We start from the raw sequence: 21,300 nt of genomic DNA on the forward strand, positions 1-21,300 counted from the left end.
CATTTATACACTTGCCATCGAACATTCTAGCGTTTCGCAGTGGCGACGTAGGTTCCAGAATAATCTGAAAGGTTCACGAAGCGGGCGTAACCTTAACAAAACGATCTACTACAGCTTCGAAACTTCTTCAACACCGTAAGCGCGGTTCGCGCTGAACATAGTGTAACGGGGCGATAACAAAACTTGAGGAAAGAAACGTGGCAACATACAAGAGACGCCATAAAAAAAGAAAGACAAGCGAGAAACAAGGCTAAAGTAGGTTACGACACCGATTAGTGTGTCTCCAAGTAGATACACAACAGCACTCCCTAATTAGAGTACGTTTCTCTCCTTATGAGCTAAACACAATTTTCTTTTAAAACTATTTGGGCATTAAAATATCTTAAGCGTTGTTGAGAGGTCGGTAAGTGCTGGTGATGGTGATGATAATGGAGACTCTTTTTAATGTCCAGAGAAGATGCAGGTGAGCCAGGGCCGGCAATTTCGTTGTACCTGCACCTGAGCTAACGATTCCAAATATCAACACGCCTAGTATATCCGGTACTTGAGTTCGTCGTACACGAGAACAGCATGCACAATGAAATAAAGCAGGGCGACTCTGTCAGGCGGTGACTCCGTGTATACCCAAGTATGCGCCAATTGCCATTTGTAAAGACTCCTTCACCGTTCTCACCACCACACGGTATCAGCGCGTGTACAGCGAGGTCGCATTGCACGTGGCAGCACAGTGCGTGCCCCAGTGTCACCAAGCGTTTCCCGCGCGTTTACGAAATTGCCACGTTTTGCACACAAACTGCTCTTGAAGGCCGTGTTCGAACACCATATTCGAACAATAGCGGAGCCATCCCTTTTTTAAAATGCATTTAAATGTATACAAGGAGAGGTTGGTGCCGATGCATGGCGCCGGCTACTCCTCTTCTCTTGCACAAAAATCGACATCGCATATTTTGTAGCAAACACAAGGCTATACATATGTACATAGCACAACGCTTACTCAATGAGTCCACGTTTTTCAACACTGAGTGTCCACACCACACATAAATGTATCCACACTACATAGAAATGGGACCACACCACACAGAGTTTGTAAAAACACAAGTAGTCACGCCAATTCAAGTGTTCATAAAAAAACATGAAAGCTCAATAAAATGTTTAAGGTAATCTTGTCTCTTAAGTACTGAATTGTTTTCAGAAAGGTTTTCGCAAAGATATCGTAGTGAAATACGAAGTCCTTCTCTGAGCAAGCATACAGATGATTTATTCTTCACCGTCCGCATGCGCTCACTTTTTTCACGATGCCACCTATACTTTGAAAGTATACCGCTACGCGACCGTTACGGCTTATTCGGCGAGTAACACGCCATGCGGGGCCTATATGTATTAACGTTGTAATGAAGCCTCGTCAAGGCATACGTTTGCACGCCGAGAGACTAAGTTGCGCGAAGAGTGTGGTGGTGGATCCCGCTAGTCCGAGCGCCTCTCCTGACCACCGGTGTTTTGGACAAGAGGCTCGAATGACACGTCACGGTAGCTGCTGGGAACCCTGTGCGTGTCCTATGCGTGTGCGAAGCTCAAGCAGGCTTGCAGGATCTCGCTTCTTCAGTGTCGCCTCCGGCAGGGTCAATGACGCCTCCTGCGTGCGCGGTCAGCGTCATGGCGACGCGGCAAAGTGTTGTTAATGAACTGTACCGGAGCTCCCACTTCCCTTCATAGGCACACTGAAAAAAAAAAAAAGATAAGGTAAACACAAGCGACGTTCCGCGTCAGGATACACAAAGGCGCGGATAGCTCAATTTCGCTTCTTTCTCTCTCTCTCTTTAATATTTTTTTAACAGGCACGCGATCCAGTCGTGGGTACGCGATGATAAATGAGTGTCATGGCTGGAGGCCTGTTTTTTCCCAGGTCGGCGTTCTTCAAATCACCGAACGTACATGTCGTACACTCCCAACTGAAATAATTGGCTTGCTCTTTTAGTTACCATGTCTTAATTTCCTGGAGCTCAGGTTATCAAGTAACACATTTCGAGTAAACCTGTGCACGTTGTGATGGCTCCTTCTATTGTGGACGACGTTGCAGCAGCGCAAGGCACTTACAATTGCTGTAGTTTACGCTCCAGGAAAATTAAATGCAGAAGCTTACTACAAATGCCGCAGTTGAGTGTACCTCTGCAACAGTCGCTGAAAATAACTGTATAGTACTGCGGCACCGTTGATTGCATATCGTGGTGAAATGATAGCCCGATTAGTTAGCTGACTGCTTGACCAACTGGCAGGATCACCTTCCTTGGTCGATGGATTTTAAAAGATAGCGAGCAGTAACGTATGGATCGCGATTGAAGTACAGACAAGCATGCAAACAAACAAGCAAATAGACAGATAGATGGATAGTGCTATGCATATGTGATTCGGGTATGAGCCTCTGGGTAGCGGGAAACAGGCAGATTAGAGAAGAGGACGTTCGGCTAGCGAGATAGGCTTCCGGTGCACGACCCCTTCAAGTCTACCAGTATGCCACAGCGTAATAAACACATTACTAAACGTAATAGAGTGGTGAAGGTACGGGGTACAGCACGTCGACGAACCACGGAGCCACAGCTGTTTGAACTTCGCCGGAGCCATCGTCTTGCTGGTCTGCACCGACAACAACCGTCATGACCAAGAGCGAAGGTCACGGCTTCTCAACCACGCAAAGGTCAGTGCCGGCTGCACCTCGGTATCGCTATATGGAACCCCGACCGTTCGCGGGAAGAGCAGGGGAAGATGTGGATGCGTGGCTGACACATTATAAAATGGTGAGCCGGTACAACGCCTGGGATCCCACCGACCAACTAGGAAATGTCGCGCTGTTTCTCACGGAAACCGCTTTGATGTGGTACGAAAACCACGAATATTCCTTAACAACGTGGGATCGTTTCGCTGAAGAACTCAAGAAATGCTTCGGCGACTCTGATTCGAAAAAGAAAAGCGTGGAGCGCACGTTGGCTCGAAGAGCCCAGACTCATAGCCACAGGGAGGTTTACTCTGTCGTGTGTCTCTATCTATCTATCTATCTATCTATCTATCTATCTATCTATCTATCTATCTATCTATCTATCTATCTATCTATCTATCTATCTATCTATCTATCTATCTATCTATCTATCTATCTATCTATCTATCTATCTATCTATCTATAGATAGATAGATCTATAAATATAGATATAGATAGATCTATATATAGATATCTATCTATCGATCTATAGATATAGATAGATCTATCTATAGATAGATAGATAGATAGATAGATAGATAGATAGATAGATAGATAGATAGATAGATAGATAGATAGATAGATAGATAGATAGATAGATAGATAGATAGATAGATAGATAGATAGATAGATAGATAGATAGATAGATAGATACGCTCAAAGTCGCCAAAGTTCGCCAAGAAATGCTTCGCATTTAATATTACTCTTTTACTGCTTTTTGTATTGCATGGCTAACTTCCCAGATGAGGTTTATAGTGAAGTGATCATAATGAACAGACAACCAAATACGTATGATTTTCGAATGCTACTATAGTGAACACGTCACTAGCATCTTCGTTTTTTTTCTCACCGAAGGTTACAACTGTACCTTCTTGTCATTATAGAATGTTAGTATATCACCTTTGCGTCAATTCGTTGGTAAGGTGCGTGTGTGCACGCGTACATGCGTACGTGTACGGGCATGCATGTCTGTCTTCATGCTTCCCATTTTTCGCTGTGTACTATCTCTGCTGAACAAAATCATCCACGGTTGCACATACTCGGAACACTGAATACGAAGTGAAAAAAATCAAGAAAAAAAATGAGATTCCAAGCGAAGTGATGAGCAATAAATGTGGGATACCAAATGGCGAAGATTTAATGCGGCCTTCGAATCACGACTCCGACATTTCCCGTTCGCTCGCAGTTCGTGCAACAAGACGAAAAATAAAAAGGTACCAGAAAATAAGCACGCACGCTTCCGAATCAGCAAAGCGATAGTTGCGGCGTTAAGAGAGAGACGCGCGGCGGCAAATGGCGAGAATCAAAATACATGAGCGTAAAAGTGGCGAGGCATCATCGCCCAACGAGTAAATATCCTTACCTGCACGCCGCATTTGCTGCTTCCTCGCTCTGCTTAGGCCTCCCTCATTGCGAAACATTAGGAGGTTTTTCTTTTGCTCTTTCACCTTTTCCCGGCTTTACCCACCTCTGAGAGTGCGTTAATCTTCATCAGCAGGCCTCTGAAAAGGCCTCTGCAACATTTCCGCGGCAATCCAGTCTCCCGCGTAGCTAATCTTTTTTTCTCCTTTCCTTTGCTCTTGCTTCCAGCCGCAAGTGGGCGGCAAGATGCAGCCGTAATTGTAATTCGACGTGACCGGGCACAGCCATGTTTACCGGGAGGCGTGATGTGGTCCGTTCTGCGCGGAACGCGAGAGAGGTTCGACTTACGCTCTAAAGGCCACTCCACCGGATGCCGTCTATTTCGTGCAGTACTGGTGGATAGACTACGGGCGAGAAAAGGCAGTCATGACTTTTCAATTACCTGTGCCCCACGTAAGAGATTCGCGGCAAGCTCCGGGCTTGCAGTATGAATACATCTGACCACCCCTTCATTATGTCTTCCTCTTCTTTATCTTCTCCGGTTGTCTTTTCTTTTTTTGGTTTATGCCTTTAGCCAATCCCCTTTGCCGTTAAGAGACGGGGAAAGGTACTCGCTATTAGCTTTCACGTGTAAGCTAATGAATTTTACACAAGCCGATAGAGGGAAAGTGAGATAGAGAGAGAAAGAGCGGTAAGTTACCTGGTCCCGTTGACCACCCTGTACTTGAGATGGAGAAAGGGTGTATGAGGGAATAAATGCAAAGAGTTAATGAAAGCCCCACAGATTATAACTGACACTGTGTAATTAACATGCACATAATCAATATGCAGTCACAATGCGTCGCTCAATCCGGCATGGTATGGTTATTGCATGGTGAGAAAAGCTTTGAGGTCCTGCTTCGCCAATGTAATACACCAACACGTTTATACCGGCTGGCGCTGAAGTATTGTGTCAATAAGGCCGTCGAAGTAATCATTTACTGCCGTAATATTTAACGCTGTGGACTGTACGATGTGATCTTGAAGCGCGGTGTCGGCGTGAATCCGCTTGGTCTCGTCAGAAGCCTCTGTACTTAAGGTTTGTACGGTGACGCTAAAGACTCTAGAAACCACTGGAGTGCATCAAGCATTGACAGTTTCCCTTCTGTGGAAATATAGCCAAGTAATTTTTCTCGATAAACGATAAAGAAAGCTAGTGTTTGCATAGGAGATGTCCCTGACCAATTATGCATTTGGCGGATCATGTATAAGACGGCGATAATAGAAACTGTTTAATGTATTTATGGAGAGGGCGGATTGTAGATATGGCACCTTTTTTCAATAGTCATACGTACAAGTTTTTCAACAGTAAGTATAATGACTATCTGTTGAAACCACGTAGCCTTCTCAACCACCTTATCGCTGTGAAAAGTAGAACATTTTGCAGTATATAAAAGAAAATCCGCGTTTTCGTTGGCCTCTTTGTACCTCTGTCATTCTTTTTTTTTTTCCTTTGAACAAAGTGTATAGCATGGGGAGTGCGAAGTCAGAGCCTCTAATTTTCCGTCTCAAAAGCGTCCAGTTTTGATCAGTATGTTGAATTGTATGCCGGATGAATAATATTTAACTCTCTATATAAAGTTTGAGTGTTTTCCACACCAATTCAAAACTAAGCATCCATGTACAATTGGCCGCGTAATTTGTTCACTCACTCACTATTAGAATGAGCAAAGTATTCACCCCTTTATTGAGCTTTATGTTTACGTTAATGTCAGGGTACATTAGCTATGCATACGTGATGCTAATGATATACTCTTTTGGGCAACATGACGGAACTGAAATGGTTTATTCAAATTCTACGTTAATGAAGCAGATTCAATATTGTTGCAACTGACCACCATGCTCAGCTCCTTCGATTAACAATTTTTGAGTTCCTACCTATGGTTGGGAGATGGTGTAAGAGAGTCACAGTCGCAAAGCATTGTGGGACCATCTACGGGATGCGGACGTTGAATGAGGTAGGGCACTTCAGTAGCCACGTCATCAATAATTTGATAGCTCGTAGCATGGCGATCAACCTTCTATCTACTAGTAAAGGCAATGGTCAGCATAAGCAAAAATAGAAAAATAAACTGAGAAAGTCACGTTTTAATGAGGGTGTCGTCAAAATTCAAGTGCTTAAGCGTGTGCTTGCGTATACGTGTGCGCGAAGCATCCACAAAGGATTAGGTACGCACCAAATGGAAGGAAACGGTATATGTGAACAATCTATCAGGACTACTAATAATTAATTTCAAGCCTAACTACATGCCTTGCTCGCTAAAGGCTTCAGAAGCTAATTGGTAGACCAGTCGAAGACAATGCAAGCGCTTGAAGCAGAGACTGAGCAGGGTGCAATGTGCCCCCCTCCCCCATTTATCTGTTTTTTTGTTTCTTTTGTTTTGGTTTACGAGCCTTTCTTCGAAAGTATATTGCACGAAGTGTGCCGTAGCAGTCCTCGTAACCATATCTTGATGTACCTGTAGTCCGCTTTGACGAACGACCGAGTAGGCTTACTTTCCAGCGGGGCCAACACAGTATGTACGGAACGCCCATATCGCTGTGCGTATACAAAAACCAAGCACTAGTTTGATATACACCTAGCTCCTATGAGGTTACGTTTTTTTTTTTTTTTTACCTACAAAAGGTATACGAGCGGGAGCGGGGATGAGTAAACTTCTAAACGTAAAAGTATACTCCAGAGTATGAAGCAGGAATAGTTTATACATGCATAAATGCAGTGCGTGCATGGGTCGTTGCGCCGACCATGTAAGGGGCGGATCTAGCTGCATTGCGTGAGTTTGCGACAACTCATGCACTGCACATTCAGGCAGTGTTTCTGCTTGCACGCATTTCCAACCGGCGCACGCACATTTCCTACATAAACCATTGTCATTACATTGCGGCAAAAGCATGAACCCGATGTGGGCTTAATATGGGGTCGCGTTGCGGAAGCGGGCAGTCGGCTGAGTCTAAACAGCACGACACTTGAGGGGTCATGTGAGGTTGCTTTTGAGCACCCAACATAGTAATGCCGCGTCTGGGTTTCGTATAGAAGGTCAAACTTAAGGGTGGAAATTTTATCATGAGAGACTTGCTCGATATCTCCAATCTGAGAGAGCAAGAGAAAAAAGAGCAACAAGATGTCAGTCATCTGAGCACTATGTTTACTAATATACGCTGGAGCCATCCTACGCTGCGTCACACGCCTCTCATGGCCCCAGTAAGCACAAGACATGGTAAATAGGGGGCGCAGTCATATGGGCCTTTAGGGGGCGAATGGTGTGTACTCAGGCAGATGGTTATGAAGACTGGGGGCAAATAAATGAAAATATTAAACGAATCCAATCACAAAGGCAGCACTGGCATAATAGAACAGTTAGCGTGACATAGATAATCACGGACTGAAGGTGATGCCCTTCGAACTTCCTGCCTATCATTTCCTGTGTACAGCGCTGCTTATTGCAGAAAAACTACACCGAAGGTTCTATAGCTAGCACTTGTCACAGCATCTGATTAGCAGCGTAGGTAAGCAAATTGTCATTGTCCTAACTCACAAATGGGAACCGCGAACACTCGGTATGAATTGCTCGTGTAGAACCGTGTTTTGAAATATAGTGAACCGAATTAAATTGGGCGTTACGAGAATAAGCTGCTCACTAAAATTAACGTGATGACTCAGGCTGTTAGGGTTCTAGTTAAGAAAGAAAGACCAGCCCGATAGGGCAAATTTTAGCTATAACATCTGACAGCCTAAAAGGGTCATGCAAGATTTTTCTAAGTAGCCATTCGATGGATTCGCTAAGGGAGCTTATTGCCTTATGAATTCACCACCGCAAAAATTTTCAGAATTCGTCTAACACGAACAGAGTTACAAAAGATTGTCACACGCTGCAATTGCATTCTCTGTTTTCTCGTCCGACAAAAGCACTGGAAGTTAAGCATGGAGGGATGGCACAGAGGAAGAAAATACGTCACGCGTCTTTTTGTTTATTTCGAATGCGCGGTTTTTCAGTGTGATCGAGTGCACACGCGTGGACGAGTCACGGCCCCACGCGGCGGCCCCAATGACGATCGAGCGCGCCATGCTCAAATCCGCCAATGGTTGATACTAGGCATGAGACCTAGTAATTTTGAGTATGTAGGGACATTTGTCAAGGGAAGAGAAAGTGAATTTTAGCTAACCGAGAATTTTTTGTGGATTCCAGGCCATGAGCCAAGCAATAATATTTGAGAAGCATGTTCTCAGGAGCCGCCACTACCGATCAGCAGCGCTTTCTGACCATGCTCAAAAAGTGTTGCGGAGCCCCTTTAAGCAAGAAAACGGTGTACCTAACTAGATTGAGCAGTATAAGTTGTTACGTACTGTGGAATTATCGTAAGCGTAAGTTGTTGATAGTTAAAGCATCCTGATTCAGTGCCACTGACCACTTTGAGGTGTCCAACTTTCAGTGTAATCTCTGTCTACCAAAATGTAATAATGCGAGTAGATTGCCTGGTTTCTCATAAAAATTATCTAAGGTGCCATGCCAGCCATCACTTTGGAATTACATAAAATTGGGATATGACACGCGGCATATCTCTTTGAATTTCACGATTTACTTAAGAAACGCGATCGATCCCCCTATATAAGAATCGGTGTAACACGAAAGTAAAATGTGTCCTTAGAAAGGTAACTGAGCGGTTATTGTGCATTGTTTAAGCAACAGAAACTAATTGAAAAGTCACGTTAGGTATGGCAAGCAGCTCAAAACTTGCAGCCCACACCTCAAGCAGAAAGCGCGCAAGAAGTTAGTATGCACAGGAGAAGCTCGAACTAACATCTGTCACAGCTGGACACTTAAAGCGCGTTGTTCAAACTGAAGGAAAGACGCACGAAACGAGCGCACAAGTAGGCTAAGGACAAGCGCGAACTAGTGTCACAACTCTTCCTGCGTCGTGTGTCAGCAGCGTGCTCCTTTTATAAACGCGATCGCGGCAGCGTGCGAGGTGACCTTCACCCTCTCCTGAATAACGAGTCTGACAAGCGCGCGAGCAGGAGAGACCACGCTCCGTGGAGGCTGCGCTTCGTTGCTTCGTGGAGGCGACGACATTTAGAGGGTGCCCAATGCGAGCCCATCGTGCCAACTCGCCGCTGATAATGAAAGCGCGCTAAAGTTTCGAAGCTCTGAAGACAGCCAAACGGTGCATGGTGTATGTAAATGGCTTGCCATGATCAATTCAGACAGGGTACGTTTTATGGCGTAGTGGCTAGCGCCGCGCGCTGAGAATTGAGAGGCTGCTGCTAGCCTTCTTGTATTTTTTTTTTTCTTTGCAATCTCTTAGTGTATATTTTCAACGTCACTTTCGTGACGAAAGTACGGTGGTGGAGCCGTCGTAGAGCCCGACATAAAATATAAAAGAAAGGTTAGCAAGGTGATCATTTGTTATTAGCATAGGTCGGCAAAACTTATGGAGCTCACTGAATTTCACTCATGAAATACACTTAGAGCGTTCGAATCATTGGGACTCAGATACAGGAACTTTTTTTACTGGACCGGACCCATTCGGACTCACCCTCACGAAAGCTTTCTTCAAACGACTCACAAAAACATTACTCACCTTGACTCGCTCAGATTCAGACTCACGGCTCGATCTGAGTCGGAGTGAGTCCGAGTGAGTCAAGTCATGAGTGAGTTTGCCAACCCATGGTTATTAGATTACTTTTCTTTCTACATTTGCGCATGTGCATTTTGAACAAAAACCATGAGCAACCGTGCTTCAAATCACCATTGTACCAAAGATAATACAGTGAAACAAACGGCGATCAAACTCAAGGCGTGATGACGCCTAAAAACTCTCACAGAGAGAACAAAAAAGTAAGATACATTCCACGGACATCAAAGAAGACGGTTTCTGTTCACCGGAACGAACCGGAATACGCCTACTTGCCGGGCACTCCTTCGTAATAGCCGAACAAGGAGATAGGGCGGCGTCCCTCTGCTCCTGGTTCAATGCTCAAGAGGTGACGCCATCCCCCAAAGAAGCCTTTTAAAGCGCACCCGCGCCCTGAACGCTACACGTGCGTCGAAGGAGAAGGTGGGTGATAGCGGACACTGGGCAACGTTAACAAGGAGGCGAGTGCAGAGGAACAGCTGGCCCCGGCTCTAATCAAAGGAAAGAAGCTCCGCACACGGTCCATGTCTTTTCGCAGCTCTCTCGCTTCTCGGCCCCGTGGCCGCACCGTAACTTCTCGCCCGCACGCTCGCGTTTAGCGGTATTTGAGGCGTTGGAAGGGGGGGGGGGAGGGGGGGCAATGCGGGCTGCCCGTACACGTACGTGTAGTAGAGGAAGCAGCGTCAGCGCACGCATTTTCGGAGCTCCTCGGCCAATCAAGCGGCGGACTTCATGTGAGAGTTTGCAGAGGGAGCCTCCGGTTTTTGGAGCACTGCGGGTGCTCGCGTTGCTTGCCTCGGGCACCCCCTCCAGTCAGCGGCGGCGGTGCCTCCTCTGCGGCAGCTTCTAGCGTTGTCGGGCAACCTGAGAAGGTGCCTCGCGTGGAATGTGCACGCTCGCCGGCTTATCCCGCAGAATCCTAAGAGCGAGATAGTGGACCTTCGCGGGTTCGACGATCTCTCGGCGACGCTGGGAACGTGACTCTAACTTCGGAAATAAATGTACCCCGGATGGACCCCCCGGGCTGTTTTTGCGGGGCCAGCGAGAGAAGATGACGCCGTTATTGGGTCTCACGAGCCGCCATGGTGCTGGCCAGTTTGTAAGACGGAGGCCCTCCGTGAGTGGATTTATCCCCCGACTCGGGGAGAGAGCGCGCGCTAGCGCTTATGTGACATTCTCGTGGCCGCACTAAACATTACAGGCTGCCCGGCCTACCCTACTCTCTCTCTCTTTAGCTCCCTCGCTCACGATAACGGCTGTTCGACAGAGAAACCAACCCACAGCGATCCTCCATTCACGCTCCGGGGTCAGCTTCTTCGGACGCGGGCGGCTTTCAGGCGATGAGAGGAAACTTCACGAAAACATACATGTCCTTATTGCAGCGCATGCTGAGGTTTCACTTCCAAGGTGCGTTCAGCGATGGCCTGGAGCGGGTTTTTGAAGCAGCCGTCAGCATTTTATGGCTCGCGTGGTCCGAATGTTGAACGCCAACACTCTGTTATTTCCTCCCATATGCAGCGCTTTTCGGATACGTCGGGATCTTGACGTGCCTCGATGTGTTCGCGATGCGCTCATCCATAACTGGCCACCGTATAGCGGCATTAGTGGTGACGCAATGTTGGTGATTCTTTATGCACTTCTCAGAATGAGAAGATACAATGAAATTTCATTAGAGAATGCAATAGATACATTAAAGAGCACAACAGCACAGTGAGGGCGAGGGACCTGCAGACGTGGTCGTCATTGTTTTTTTTTTTGTTGTCGTTGTCCTTCTTATTGTAGTCGTTGTTGCTGCTGCTGCTGTTCTCTGATACGACTGTATTAGTTAATCTTCCACACGTCTAAAGAAATGTAGTTCTCGCATGCACATATAGTATTACATTTATGCGTTGTACCTAGCTTCAGAGATAGAGAAATAATGGCAATAAAGGAGAGGTAGGTAAGTCAATGAGTCCAGGAAACCAGGTTTGCTACCCTACATGTGGGAACAGGGTAAGGGATATTAAAAAAAGGAGAGGAAAGAGATAGAAAGATAGCACACCACACAGCACGTACCCTGGCACGCAGTCAGTAACAGTCTGTGAAATGGCGTAGAACGCGACATCAATGTCACAGCCGCTTGTCCAAGTCCGTTTTTCTAAAACCCTCAGTATTTCTTTTGTCACTTTCAGCTGCGTTGTCCTCTGTCGACGACATGCAATAACAGAATCAACAGAAATTTGTTTATTATCAAGGTGCACATTAAAGGACGCCAGTGATTTCCTCTGAACATTATAGACCATACAGTCACACAGAATGTGGCATAGCGTCTACTCACAACTACAGACATTGCAGAGAGCATTGTCGGCCATTCCACTGAGCAAGGCATGCGATTTCCTAAGTGTCACACCTAACCATAATTGATAAAGCAGTGTGGCCTCTCTTCAGCGGAGTACACTTGGCATATAAGGATACATCAAAAAGCTCAGGCGCTGTTGACGATTGGTATGATTGGTTCGGCTGCTTGGTAAGCACCATAGAGAGATCGTGATCTTCTGCGCAACCCCTCGAATACTTCTGGCCACGTCAGACATTGAAAGTGGTGTGGTATCCTCCCTTGTGCTATCAAGAGCAGCCCGAGTGGCATTATCGGCATGCTCCTTCATAGGATTATCTTCAGAAAAATACTGCGTTAATGTGCAGTAGGCACATCACCACGAGGTGAAATAAACAATTGCCATAAGGGATTCAAAGGCCAAACACAAAGCACCCTTTTTTTAGTAGTTTGCGATTACCAAGCCTTGCGGAGGTAACTAATGCACTAATTTCTTTTTTTAAATTGAAGACTAAGCAATATTTGTACGCGACAGTGAAAATTGCCGGCGGAATAAACCAGATGTGCATTTACTGGACGCGATGATCTCATTCTATTGATGACTGACTCGTAATTGACGGCACTTACGCACAGAACAACACTTGAGCATAAGCCTTGTATTTGCCACACCCGTACGCGATCTAAACGAGATCCATCTGTTGGAACTGCGCGCAGCGAGCTCTAAGAAATGCTAGCGCGGTGATGTTTGCGTTAAAATCACCTCGACTATCAGAGTTATCTTTACCAGGACCTCTACTCCTTGTTTTACAAGTCATACATCACAGGAGCTTATAAATCTAGCGACCCCTTGATTCGTAATGAGCACCGCAAACACGTGCCGCTCTTTGCTCGGTTTTGCCTTCGTGCAGGCCTGCTATACAGAAAAAGTCGACAAGAAGAAAATGGCCTGGAATTACCTCTTGCTGTGTCGCATAGTCAAAGTTTTCTAAAATAAAAACGTGAGATCAGATGTTTTCGGATATTTATTGACTCGCCTCCGTATGCGCGGGCTTTTCGATGACGTTGTTCTTGTGTTACGGGTTAAAAATCTGGTACTTACCAGCGCTTTCAGAATCACCAAGTTTCCCGCTTATATAAACTAACTCATCCCTCCTTGAGGCATTCCAAGGTTCAGTGAACTACAATTAAAATATCAGGCTCTTTTCTAACGTTAATAACGCAGCTCCATAGCATCGACGCAAGGCCTTTCATTTCTAAAAGGTTGTTCATGATGTTTCGGACAAACTGCGCACGTGAAATCAATGAAGAAAAAAATAATAACATCGTTATGTTGCCGGGAGAATCTGATAGCATGCGATATATTTATATGAAATACTTAAGCTGGGCGTTTTACGCCATATGCTGTACATATATTCAGATAGCGCTTGTGATTATTTTTTCTTTATTCTTTTTGACTTTTTTACATTTGTGTGTATCTTGTATATTAATATCATGATGTTGCGATAGCGGGCCATAACGTAACCTAGCGTCCCACATTTTTGCTATAAATAATAACGCAACAGCATTTGAATAAGAAGGAGATAATACGCTAGGTAGTTAAGTTAATGCTTCAAGAAGGCATGGTTGGGCTCAGTTTGAGGCACTGACTGTACATTGCGCTTTTTCGGAGACCAATTCGCTTGTTGAGCTGTCATTTCAACGCTTAAAGGCCAATTACAGCGATTTTTTGAAGTAAGTGTATCTCAATGAAATTGCTGGGTACGTTCCTTTGCACATTTCCATCATTTATGCCAAATTACAGGCTTGAGAGATGCGCTGATTATTTGCAAACGAATTCTAAGGATTGCCTCGAAAAGCTCACCTTGCTTTCCAGAATTATTGGCGACACTGTCTATGTGACGTCATGTTTGCCATGTCAGGGGAAGTGACCCAGCCGATGGCGTCACTACTTTGACCAATACAGCGTTTATTCTGCTGACCACAAGGCGACGGCGGTGGTGTTTGGCACGGCTATAGCATGGGAAAGCTTTCTTCCTTCCTCTGTGGTGTTAGGCCGGTGCTTAGCTCGTCTGTCTTTCGGTTTTCATACTACGTGCCGGCGGGACCAGTATGCGGCTTCCGGTTCTTACCAAATATTACATGAAACGCAGACAGGGCGCCCGGTCGGGTTTTGGTTTTGCACCTTCTTGCTTATTAGAATTATTTTCAATTTTTTTTAAGCAATGCAGCTATTGGGATCGTGACAAGAGTGTCTCAGGAACAAAGAAACACCATTACTTTGACATGGTCGAAATATCGCGGGAGTAGGCCTTTAGTTAGGTGCAAACTAGTTCTCGTAAAAGCTAATACAAAACGTAAATAAAATTCTCTAAGATTGAAGGAGCGCACGCAACAGGGACACCAGTTAGTCATAATTATTTGCTAAGTCTTACAAAGCTTTGCCGTTATTGTTTGCGATCCTTTAGCATCACTTGGAACCGCATGAACTCGACTTATGTCGACCATGTACGAAAACCACTCACGCACTTATCCGTGCTAATATTACCAATTGTGGAGGTTTTGCGAACTAAAACCTTGATATCATTCTATGGGACACTGTACTAAAGAGGTCCAGAAAATTCTGACCATCTACTGCTATTTAACGTACCCTGACATCACACGGACCTTAAAGATTTCGCCTCCATCGAATTGCGACTACCACGGCCAAGATCTAACCGGCAACATTGAGGTCAGCAGCCGGGCGCCGTAACCCGTATATCATGCACCTCGGCGACCAGTGATATATGTATGAAATAGTGTCTAGTACAAGCAGCGCGGAAGCTTCTATAAGAGGACAAAGAGTAGAGAAGGAGGGAAAGACTGTCGTTGCTTGCATAAGCGTCTTGTGCAGCCGAGATGCACGAAGCGTTTTCGTCGCGCACAGAGCGCGAAGGTGTAGTGAATAGGGTCTTTCCCTCAAAGCGATGAATCAAGTACCTACTCTCCCGACTTTCTTTGGAAAGTGCCGAAGTTGATTTTCTGCTCGCTGGTTTCAGCTTTAGAGTCTCTGTTGCCAGCATAATCTCAAATCACGATCGAACACGAAAAGAGTGTCAGTTTCACTGCAGTTCCACCGTACGCACCTCGGAGTCGAAACGGCGAGTAACGTCACACACATGCTGTGCATTACGCAAGACACATCGCATTCCTTTGAAACGGGCGTCATTGTGATTTGAAAGCTGGGGACGTTTAAGAGCATCACTAATGCGCTAAACATACCAGGCGGGACCTTGGGCGTTCTTCACTAGTGCCTGGGTTGGCATGCTGAACCCGCAAACCACATTCTAAGCAAGGGTGCCACAATTAATTGCCGGCTGGGGCTATCCTTCTTTATTTCCGGTAGCATGAGACTATGGCGGGCACTTTTCTTTGGTGCACTTTTGAAACGACAGAAGTAACCTGCTTTTTGAGAACGCCAGCCATCCGCGCGATATGCTTGGCGAATATCGGTGGAAAATATAGGCCTATCCCTCTGAATCGCGGTGGCAAAGAGCCAGAAACAAAGAGCCACATGAAACACTACCAGCACACACAACAGATGGTTCGCGTGTAAGAGAGCCGCCGCTTTGCAGGGTTAGCAGATGCATTTCAGCTACGTGGTGTTTCTGAGTGTAGAGATGATTCTTCTGCCCAAATCGATCGCTGCATGCGAACCTTGCAGAACCAACACCGGAGTTTAGCGTTCTTTTAATGCAAAAAAGCACATTTTAGAGAGGTGCTGCTGATATTATTAGCCTTACATGCAGTGTCATGACTCAAGGCATCCCTTCAGAGCTTGCAATCAGCTTTATGACAAAGGGTGCGTCAAGAACTGGTGTATGAAATAAGAGAAGTGCTTCACGAAGTTTTATCGAAAGGACATGACGTGGTGTTCCAGTGGTTACCGGGACATTGTGGTATTGTCGGTAACGACCTTGCTGATAATGCTGCCCGATCTGCCCACGCGGACGCACAGAAAACCCCAATTCCATTGTCGAAAACCGACGCTGCAAGGGGCCTTCAATCCTTCGCTAAACTATGTCGGAAACTTGGCTGAATGACCCCAGTGTCGGGAGCCGTCGCCTACACAAATTGGACCCATCGAGAAAGCTTCAAGTTCTATCGGATCTCTCCCGCCAGGATGCAACTTTACTGTGCCGCCTGTGGTTAGGAGTAGCTTTTACAAAGGCGTACTCCTTTCGTATAGGGATGGCGGATAGCTCCCGATGTGAATCGTGTGACACAGACGACACAATAGAACATCTACTGTGTTCATGTGATCGTTTTGCGAGCGAATGCAACTTGCTACGCAAAACGTTAGAGACACTAGACAGTAGACCTTTTTCCAAAGAGAAGATCTTTGGTTCATGCTCTACGCGTCGCAGGCCAGCAAAGCGACGCGGGCATCGCTAAGTTTTCTAAAGACGACCGGACTACGCGATCGCTTATAAGCGTGCAATGCACAAGGTCACATCTACACACACGTTGCCCTTCACTTCTCTCTTTTTCCTCCTTTAATCCCCTCACCCCTTCCCCTAGTGCAGGGTAGCAAACCGGACGTGCGTCTGGTTGACCTCCCTGCCTTTCATTTCTTCCCTTCCTCCTCCTCCTCCTCTTCCTCCTCCTCCTCCTTATAGTGTGCTGCTTTGCTGCATCAACAATATGTCGGGCGTCCTAAATGTAAATCTATGTTAGCGGTTTCGTTTTATACATGACTTACAAGAGAGAGAGAGAGAGAGATAAAGATGCAAAGAAAGGCAGGGAGGTTAACCAGACGCACATCCGGTTTGCTACCCTGCACTGGGGAAGGGATGAAGGGGAGAAAAGAGGTTGCAGAGAGATGAGAAGGTACACACAATCACGAGCACACTCGGGGAGCACACGCAGTCTACAGGCGGTCGCTCAAGTTTGTTGACTTTAAGTAAAGTAGCAGTGCTTTAGTCGCTTTCTGCGCAACTGAGGCAGATGCCCAAGGTCCTAGTATCTTCTGCACACAAAATGGTCCGGGGTCAAGTTGATTCAAAACCATCCGGAGCTGGCATCGCTGTTTGTCGTAGCAAGCGCAGCTGCACAGGACGTGTTCAATGGTCTCTTCAGCTCCGCAGTAGTCGCATGTAGAAGTGTCTGCCATACCAATGCGAAAGGAGTACACCTTTGTAAATGCAACACCCAACCAAAGGCGGCATAACAGTGTCGCATCGGAGCGGGAAAGTTGTGATGGTAGCTTTAGCTTGAGCGAAGGATCCAGTTCATAAAAATGACACCTTTGGAAGCTGGTAGACGACCAGAACGTGCGTGTGAGATCTCGAGCCAGCAGGTAAAGTTGTCTTGCTGCATCATTTCTTGATAGAGGAATCGGGACTACACGGGTTCCTTCATGGGCTAAGCGGGCTGCATCATCGGCTAATTGGTTTCCGGTAATACCAATATGTCCAGGCAGCCATTGATATATAATATCATGCCCTCGTGCTAGAGCTTCATGATGGCAATGTCTTATTTCTTGTACCAATTGTTCATGACTCCTCCTACGCATGGCAGACTGCAAACTCTGAAGCGCTACCTTCGAATCACAGAATATGACCAATTTTCCTGGACGTTCTTGGACGAGATATTGTAAAGCAGCCCTTATAGCAGCAAGCTCTGATGCCGTAGATGTAGTCATATGCGACAACTTAAACTTGATTGTCATTGCTGCAGCCGGAATTACAGCGGCACCTGATGAGCTGCTGGACGAGACGGACCCATCAGTGTATATCTGCGTTCGGTCTAAGTACAACTCATGTAATAGTAGCAGTGTTGCTTGCTTCAATGCTACTCTGGAGTGATTGCTTTTCTTTTTGATTCCCGGAATTTCTAGACGTACTTGCGGCTGGTCGAGGCACCACAAAGGACATGCCATTCTCGCAGCTGGCGTATATCCTGATGGAATACTGTTTAGGTGCTTGGCTATGACGTCTGAAAACGTAGCACGTGGTCTTCCGGAGCGTAGAAGGGCCAAGTGGTGGTCGGGGACACGGCTAGCATGTCGAATGTGCGCTCTGAGGCAATCCACAACTCTATATGTGCTGACCGGATGGTCTTTGGCAAGCATGATTGTGGCATAAGTAGAAGCGCATCGGGGCAGTCCTAGGCAGATACGCAGTGCCTGACCCTGCAAACTCTCCAATGAATGAGTATTGGATTTGCAAGTGTTAGTCAGTACCGGCAATCTGTAGCGCAATAGACCCAGAAATAGGGCCCTGTACAGCTGTAGCATGGAGGCCACAGAAGTTCCCCATGCTTTCCCGCACATGAATTTTATTATATGCAAAATAGATAGCAGTCTCTTCTTCAAGTACGCACAATGCGGGCTTCACGAAAGACTTCTGTCGATTATTGTGCCCAGAAAACGATGCGTCCGTGCATATTTGACACTCTGCCCATTGATGTAAACAGGGTATGGCGTCATTGGTTTGCGTGTAAACGCTATCAACGCGCACTTCACAGTTGATATAGTTAGCTTGTTTCTGAAGGTAGGCTGTTGTGAGGGTTGCTGCCCGCTGTATTCGTGCACGCACCTGAGGGCGAGTAACTGCAGCACTCCAGAGGCAAATATCATCGGCGTATATGGATAGGCACACCGACTTTGGCAGAACCTTCACCAGACCAATGAGGGCAACATTGAACAATGTGGGGCTTAAAACACCTCCCTGAGGTACTCCGCAGTAGGTGTAATGTTCAGCAGTTGTACCCTCATATGTTTGCACAAAGAAACCCCTGCCAGTTATATAATCTTTTATCCATTGAAACATTCGTCCACCAATACCCATTGCTGCGAGAGAAGTGAGGATGGCATCGTGAGCTACATTATCATATGCACCCTTCACGTCAAGAAAGAGTGCCACTGATATGCGCTTGCGACTTTTTTCTTGCTGAACAAATGTCGATAAGTCAAGGACACAGTCGATGGAGGAGCGGCCCCGACGAAAGCCTGCCATGCAAGAAGGGTATTTGGTGTATCGTTCCGAGTACCACTCGAGACGAAATAGAACCATTCTTTCCATCACTTTTCCGAAGCAGCTTGCGAGGGCAATAGGGCGATACGCTGTCAAGTCCAATGGTGATTTTCCCGATTTCAAAAGTGGGAATAATCGACTTATTTTCCATTCTCGGGGAACACTACCGCTGAGCCAGGAGCTGTTGAAGCATGTTAAAAGTTCTTTTCTGGCTTTTTGTCCAAGGTGTCCCAACGCACTATAAGTATTACCATCAGGACCTGGCGATGACATGCGTTTAGAAGCGACTAACGCACATTCCAGTTCTTCCATGGTGAATGGAATGTCCATTTCTGGTAATCGCGTCTCAGGAACGATCACGGCGTCGATGCTCTCGTTCATAATATTCCCGGCAACTCTCGTGCAAAATTCTTCAGCCACCTCGAGTTCTGTTTTTCCATGATGAAGTACCAAAGCTTTAAAAGGTTGCCGTTGTTGCGGAGAGGAGCGAAGACCACGAACTGTTCTCCAGATATATGACAGCGGTTTATGAGGGTCTAGAGATTCGCAGAATGCTTTCCAGCGTTCGCTCTCCAGCTTGTAAATGCGTCGTTGAATCTTTTTCTGGAGCCGTCTTGCTTCCCTCAGATCGTAAATTGATCTTGTGCGTCTGTATCGTCGTTCAGCACGCCTTCGTATAGCTCGTAATCTTTCCAGTTCGATGTCAAACTGTGTTATTTTAGACGAAAATGGTAATTTACATTTGGACGCTTGCATAGCTTCCGCTATGGTATTTTCCAGGCTGCAGGCGAGGCCTTCTTGGCAAGCGTCCTCAACACGCGATGTAAACATCGACCAGTCAGTGCCAATTACAACGCCGGCAGGGAAATTTTTTTATGATACCATCGATCGTCACGTAGGTGGGTATGTGATCACTCCCATGAGTCTCAATATCGCAAAACCATTTAACTTTGTGGGAGAAGCACCGTGACACTAATGTCAGGTCAAGGCAACTGCCATACGTGAGACCCCGCAGATATGTTGGGGTACCATCGTTCATGATGGAAAGGTCGTAATCGGAAGCGAATGTAACAATGTTCCGGCCCCTGGCATTCATCCTAGTGCTCCCCCAAAGCATGTGATGGGCGTTGAAGTCACCGGTGATGATCCAAGGCCCATCGGTCCTCATTAGGATGTCTTTTAATCTGTCGCAGTCAAATCGCGATGACGGAGATATATATCCACCAATAAGCGTGAACGAAACTGCATTCTTCTTTACACGAAGACACACGTACTGATTGTCGTCATTTGAACTTGTTGGGTGCGAAAGATAAGTCAAGTCTGTGCGAATGTAAACAATTACTTTGCTTCGTTCTTCGCAAGCGGCTGAACAAAAAGCTTCATAACCGGACAATCTATAAGGCGTTGATACGTTTGGTTCACATATGACAAGTATAGGGAATTGATTGGCCCGAACAAATTGGCGAAAGTCCGAGATACGGGACTTCATGCCTCTGGCATTCCACTGAAAAATCGACGCACTTTTAACTTCAGTGCGGAAGATGAGATTTTGTTGAGCCATTGTGCTTATACGACGTTAGCAAGAACTGGATTCAGTGCATCCAGTATTTGCAGTGCACTCTTAGCAGACGGAGATTGTATGCTGCTCAGTAGCGTGCGAATCGTGGCAATTAATGATTGCACGATTGCAGTCACTTGCCTGTCTTGGTTGGAAAGATCTCGAACCAGGATCGCGGACTGGCCGTTATGAAACTCCTTCGGTTCGCTTGATGCTGCTTCCCTTTGAAGTGCAGGCCACTCTGTCGCAGTTAGGGTATGCTCACAGGCTTTGTCCTTTACAGCCTTTCCCACGGCATGTGGTCTGGGAGGCAAAGGGGGTGGTACTGATGAGGGATCTGGCAAACGTGTCGAGGAGGTAGCGGGCGTCCTTGAAGACCGACGTCGACGTGAACGACGCCTTCTGACTTTAGCTGCAGCTTCTCGATGAGATGAGTGATCGCGCACCATCTCCTTCAAGATGGCAATTTCCTTCTGAATCCGCGGGCAGTCCTTCGATGTGGCTTCATGGGATCCATTGCAATTAGAGCATTTCTTGACAGTTGCGACGCACTTATCCGCTTCATGGGGCTCGGCGCAGCGGTGGCATACCACCGAATTCTCGCAGACGCTGCTCACATGTCCAAGTTTCA

The 21,300-nt window shown here is 46.4% G+C and overlaps 1 protein-coding gene across 6 annotated transcripts in view; it reads right to left on the reverse strand.

The window, feature by feature from the left end:
* Positions 1–217: 217 nt before the first annotated feature.
* The window catches only part of LOC142775875 (uncharacterized), a 201,983-nt gene continuing 180,900 nt past the window's right edge, over positions 218–21,300 (reverse strand). For 4 of the 6 annotated variants that reach the window (XR_012887117.1, XR_012887114.1, XR_012887120.1 and 1 more), the window contains one exon: positions 218–1,718. Coding sequence is in view for 2 of the 6 variants with exons in the window: in XM_075878245.1 (XP_075734360.1) it covers positions 1,572–1,718 (147 nt within the window). In the remaining 4 variants the exon portion in view is untranslated. The remainder of the gene's footprint in view (positions 1,719–21,300) is intronic. The other 2 variants (XR_012887115.1, XM_075878267.1) reach the window with 1 other exon arrangement.

This window comes from Rhipicephalus microplus, chromosome 2 (genome assembly GCF_043290135.1).
Source record: "Rhipicephalus microplus isolate Deutch F79 chromosome 2, USDA_Rmic, whole genome shotgun sequence".
Classification (NCBI taxonomy): domain Eukaryota; kingdom Metazoa; phylum Arthropoda; class Arachnida; order Ixodida; family Ixodidae; genus Rhipicephalus; species Rhipicephalus microplus.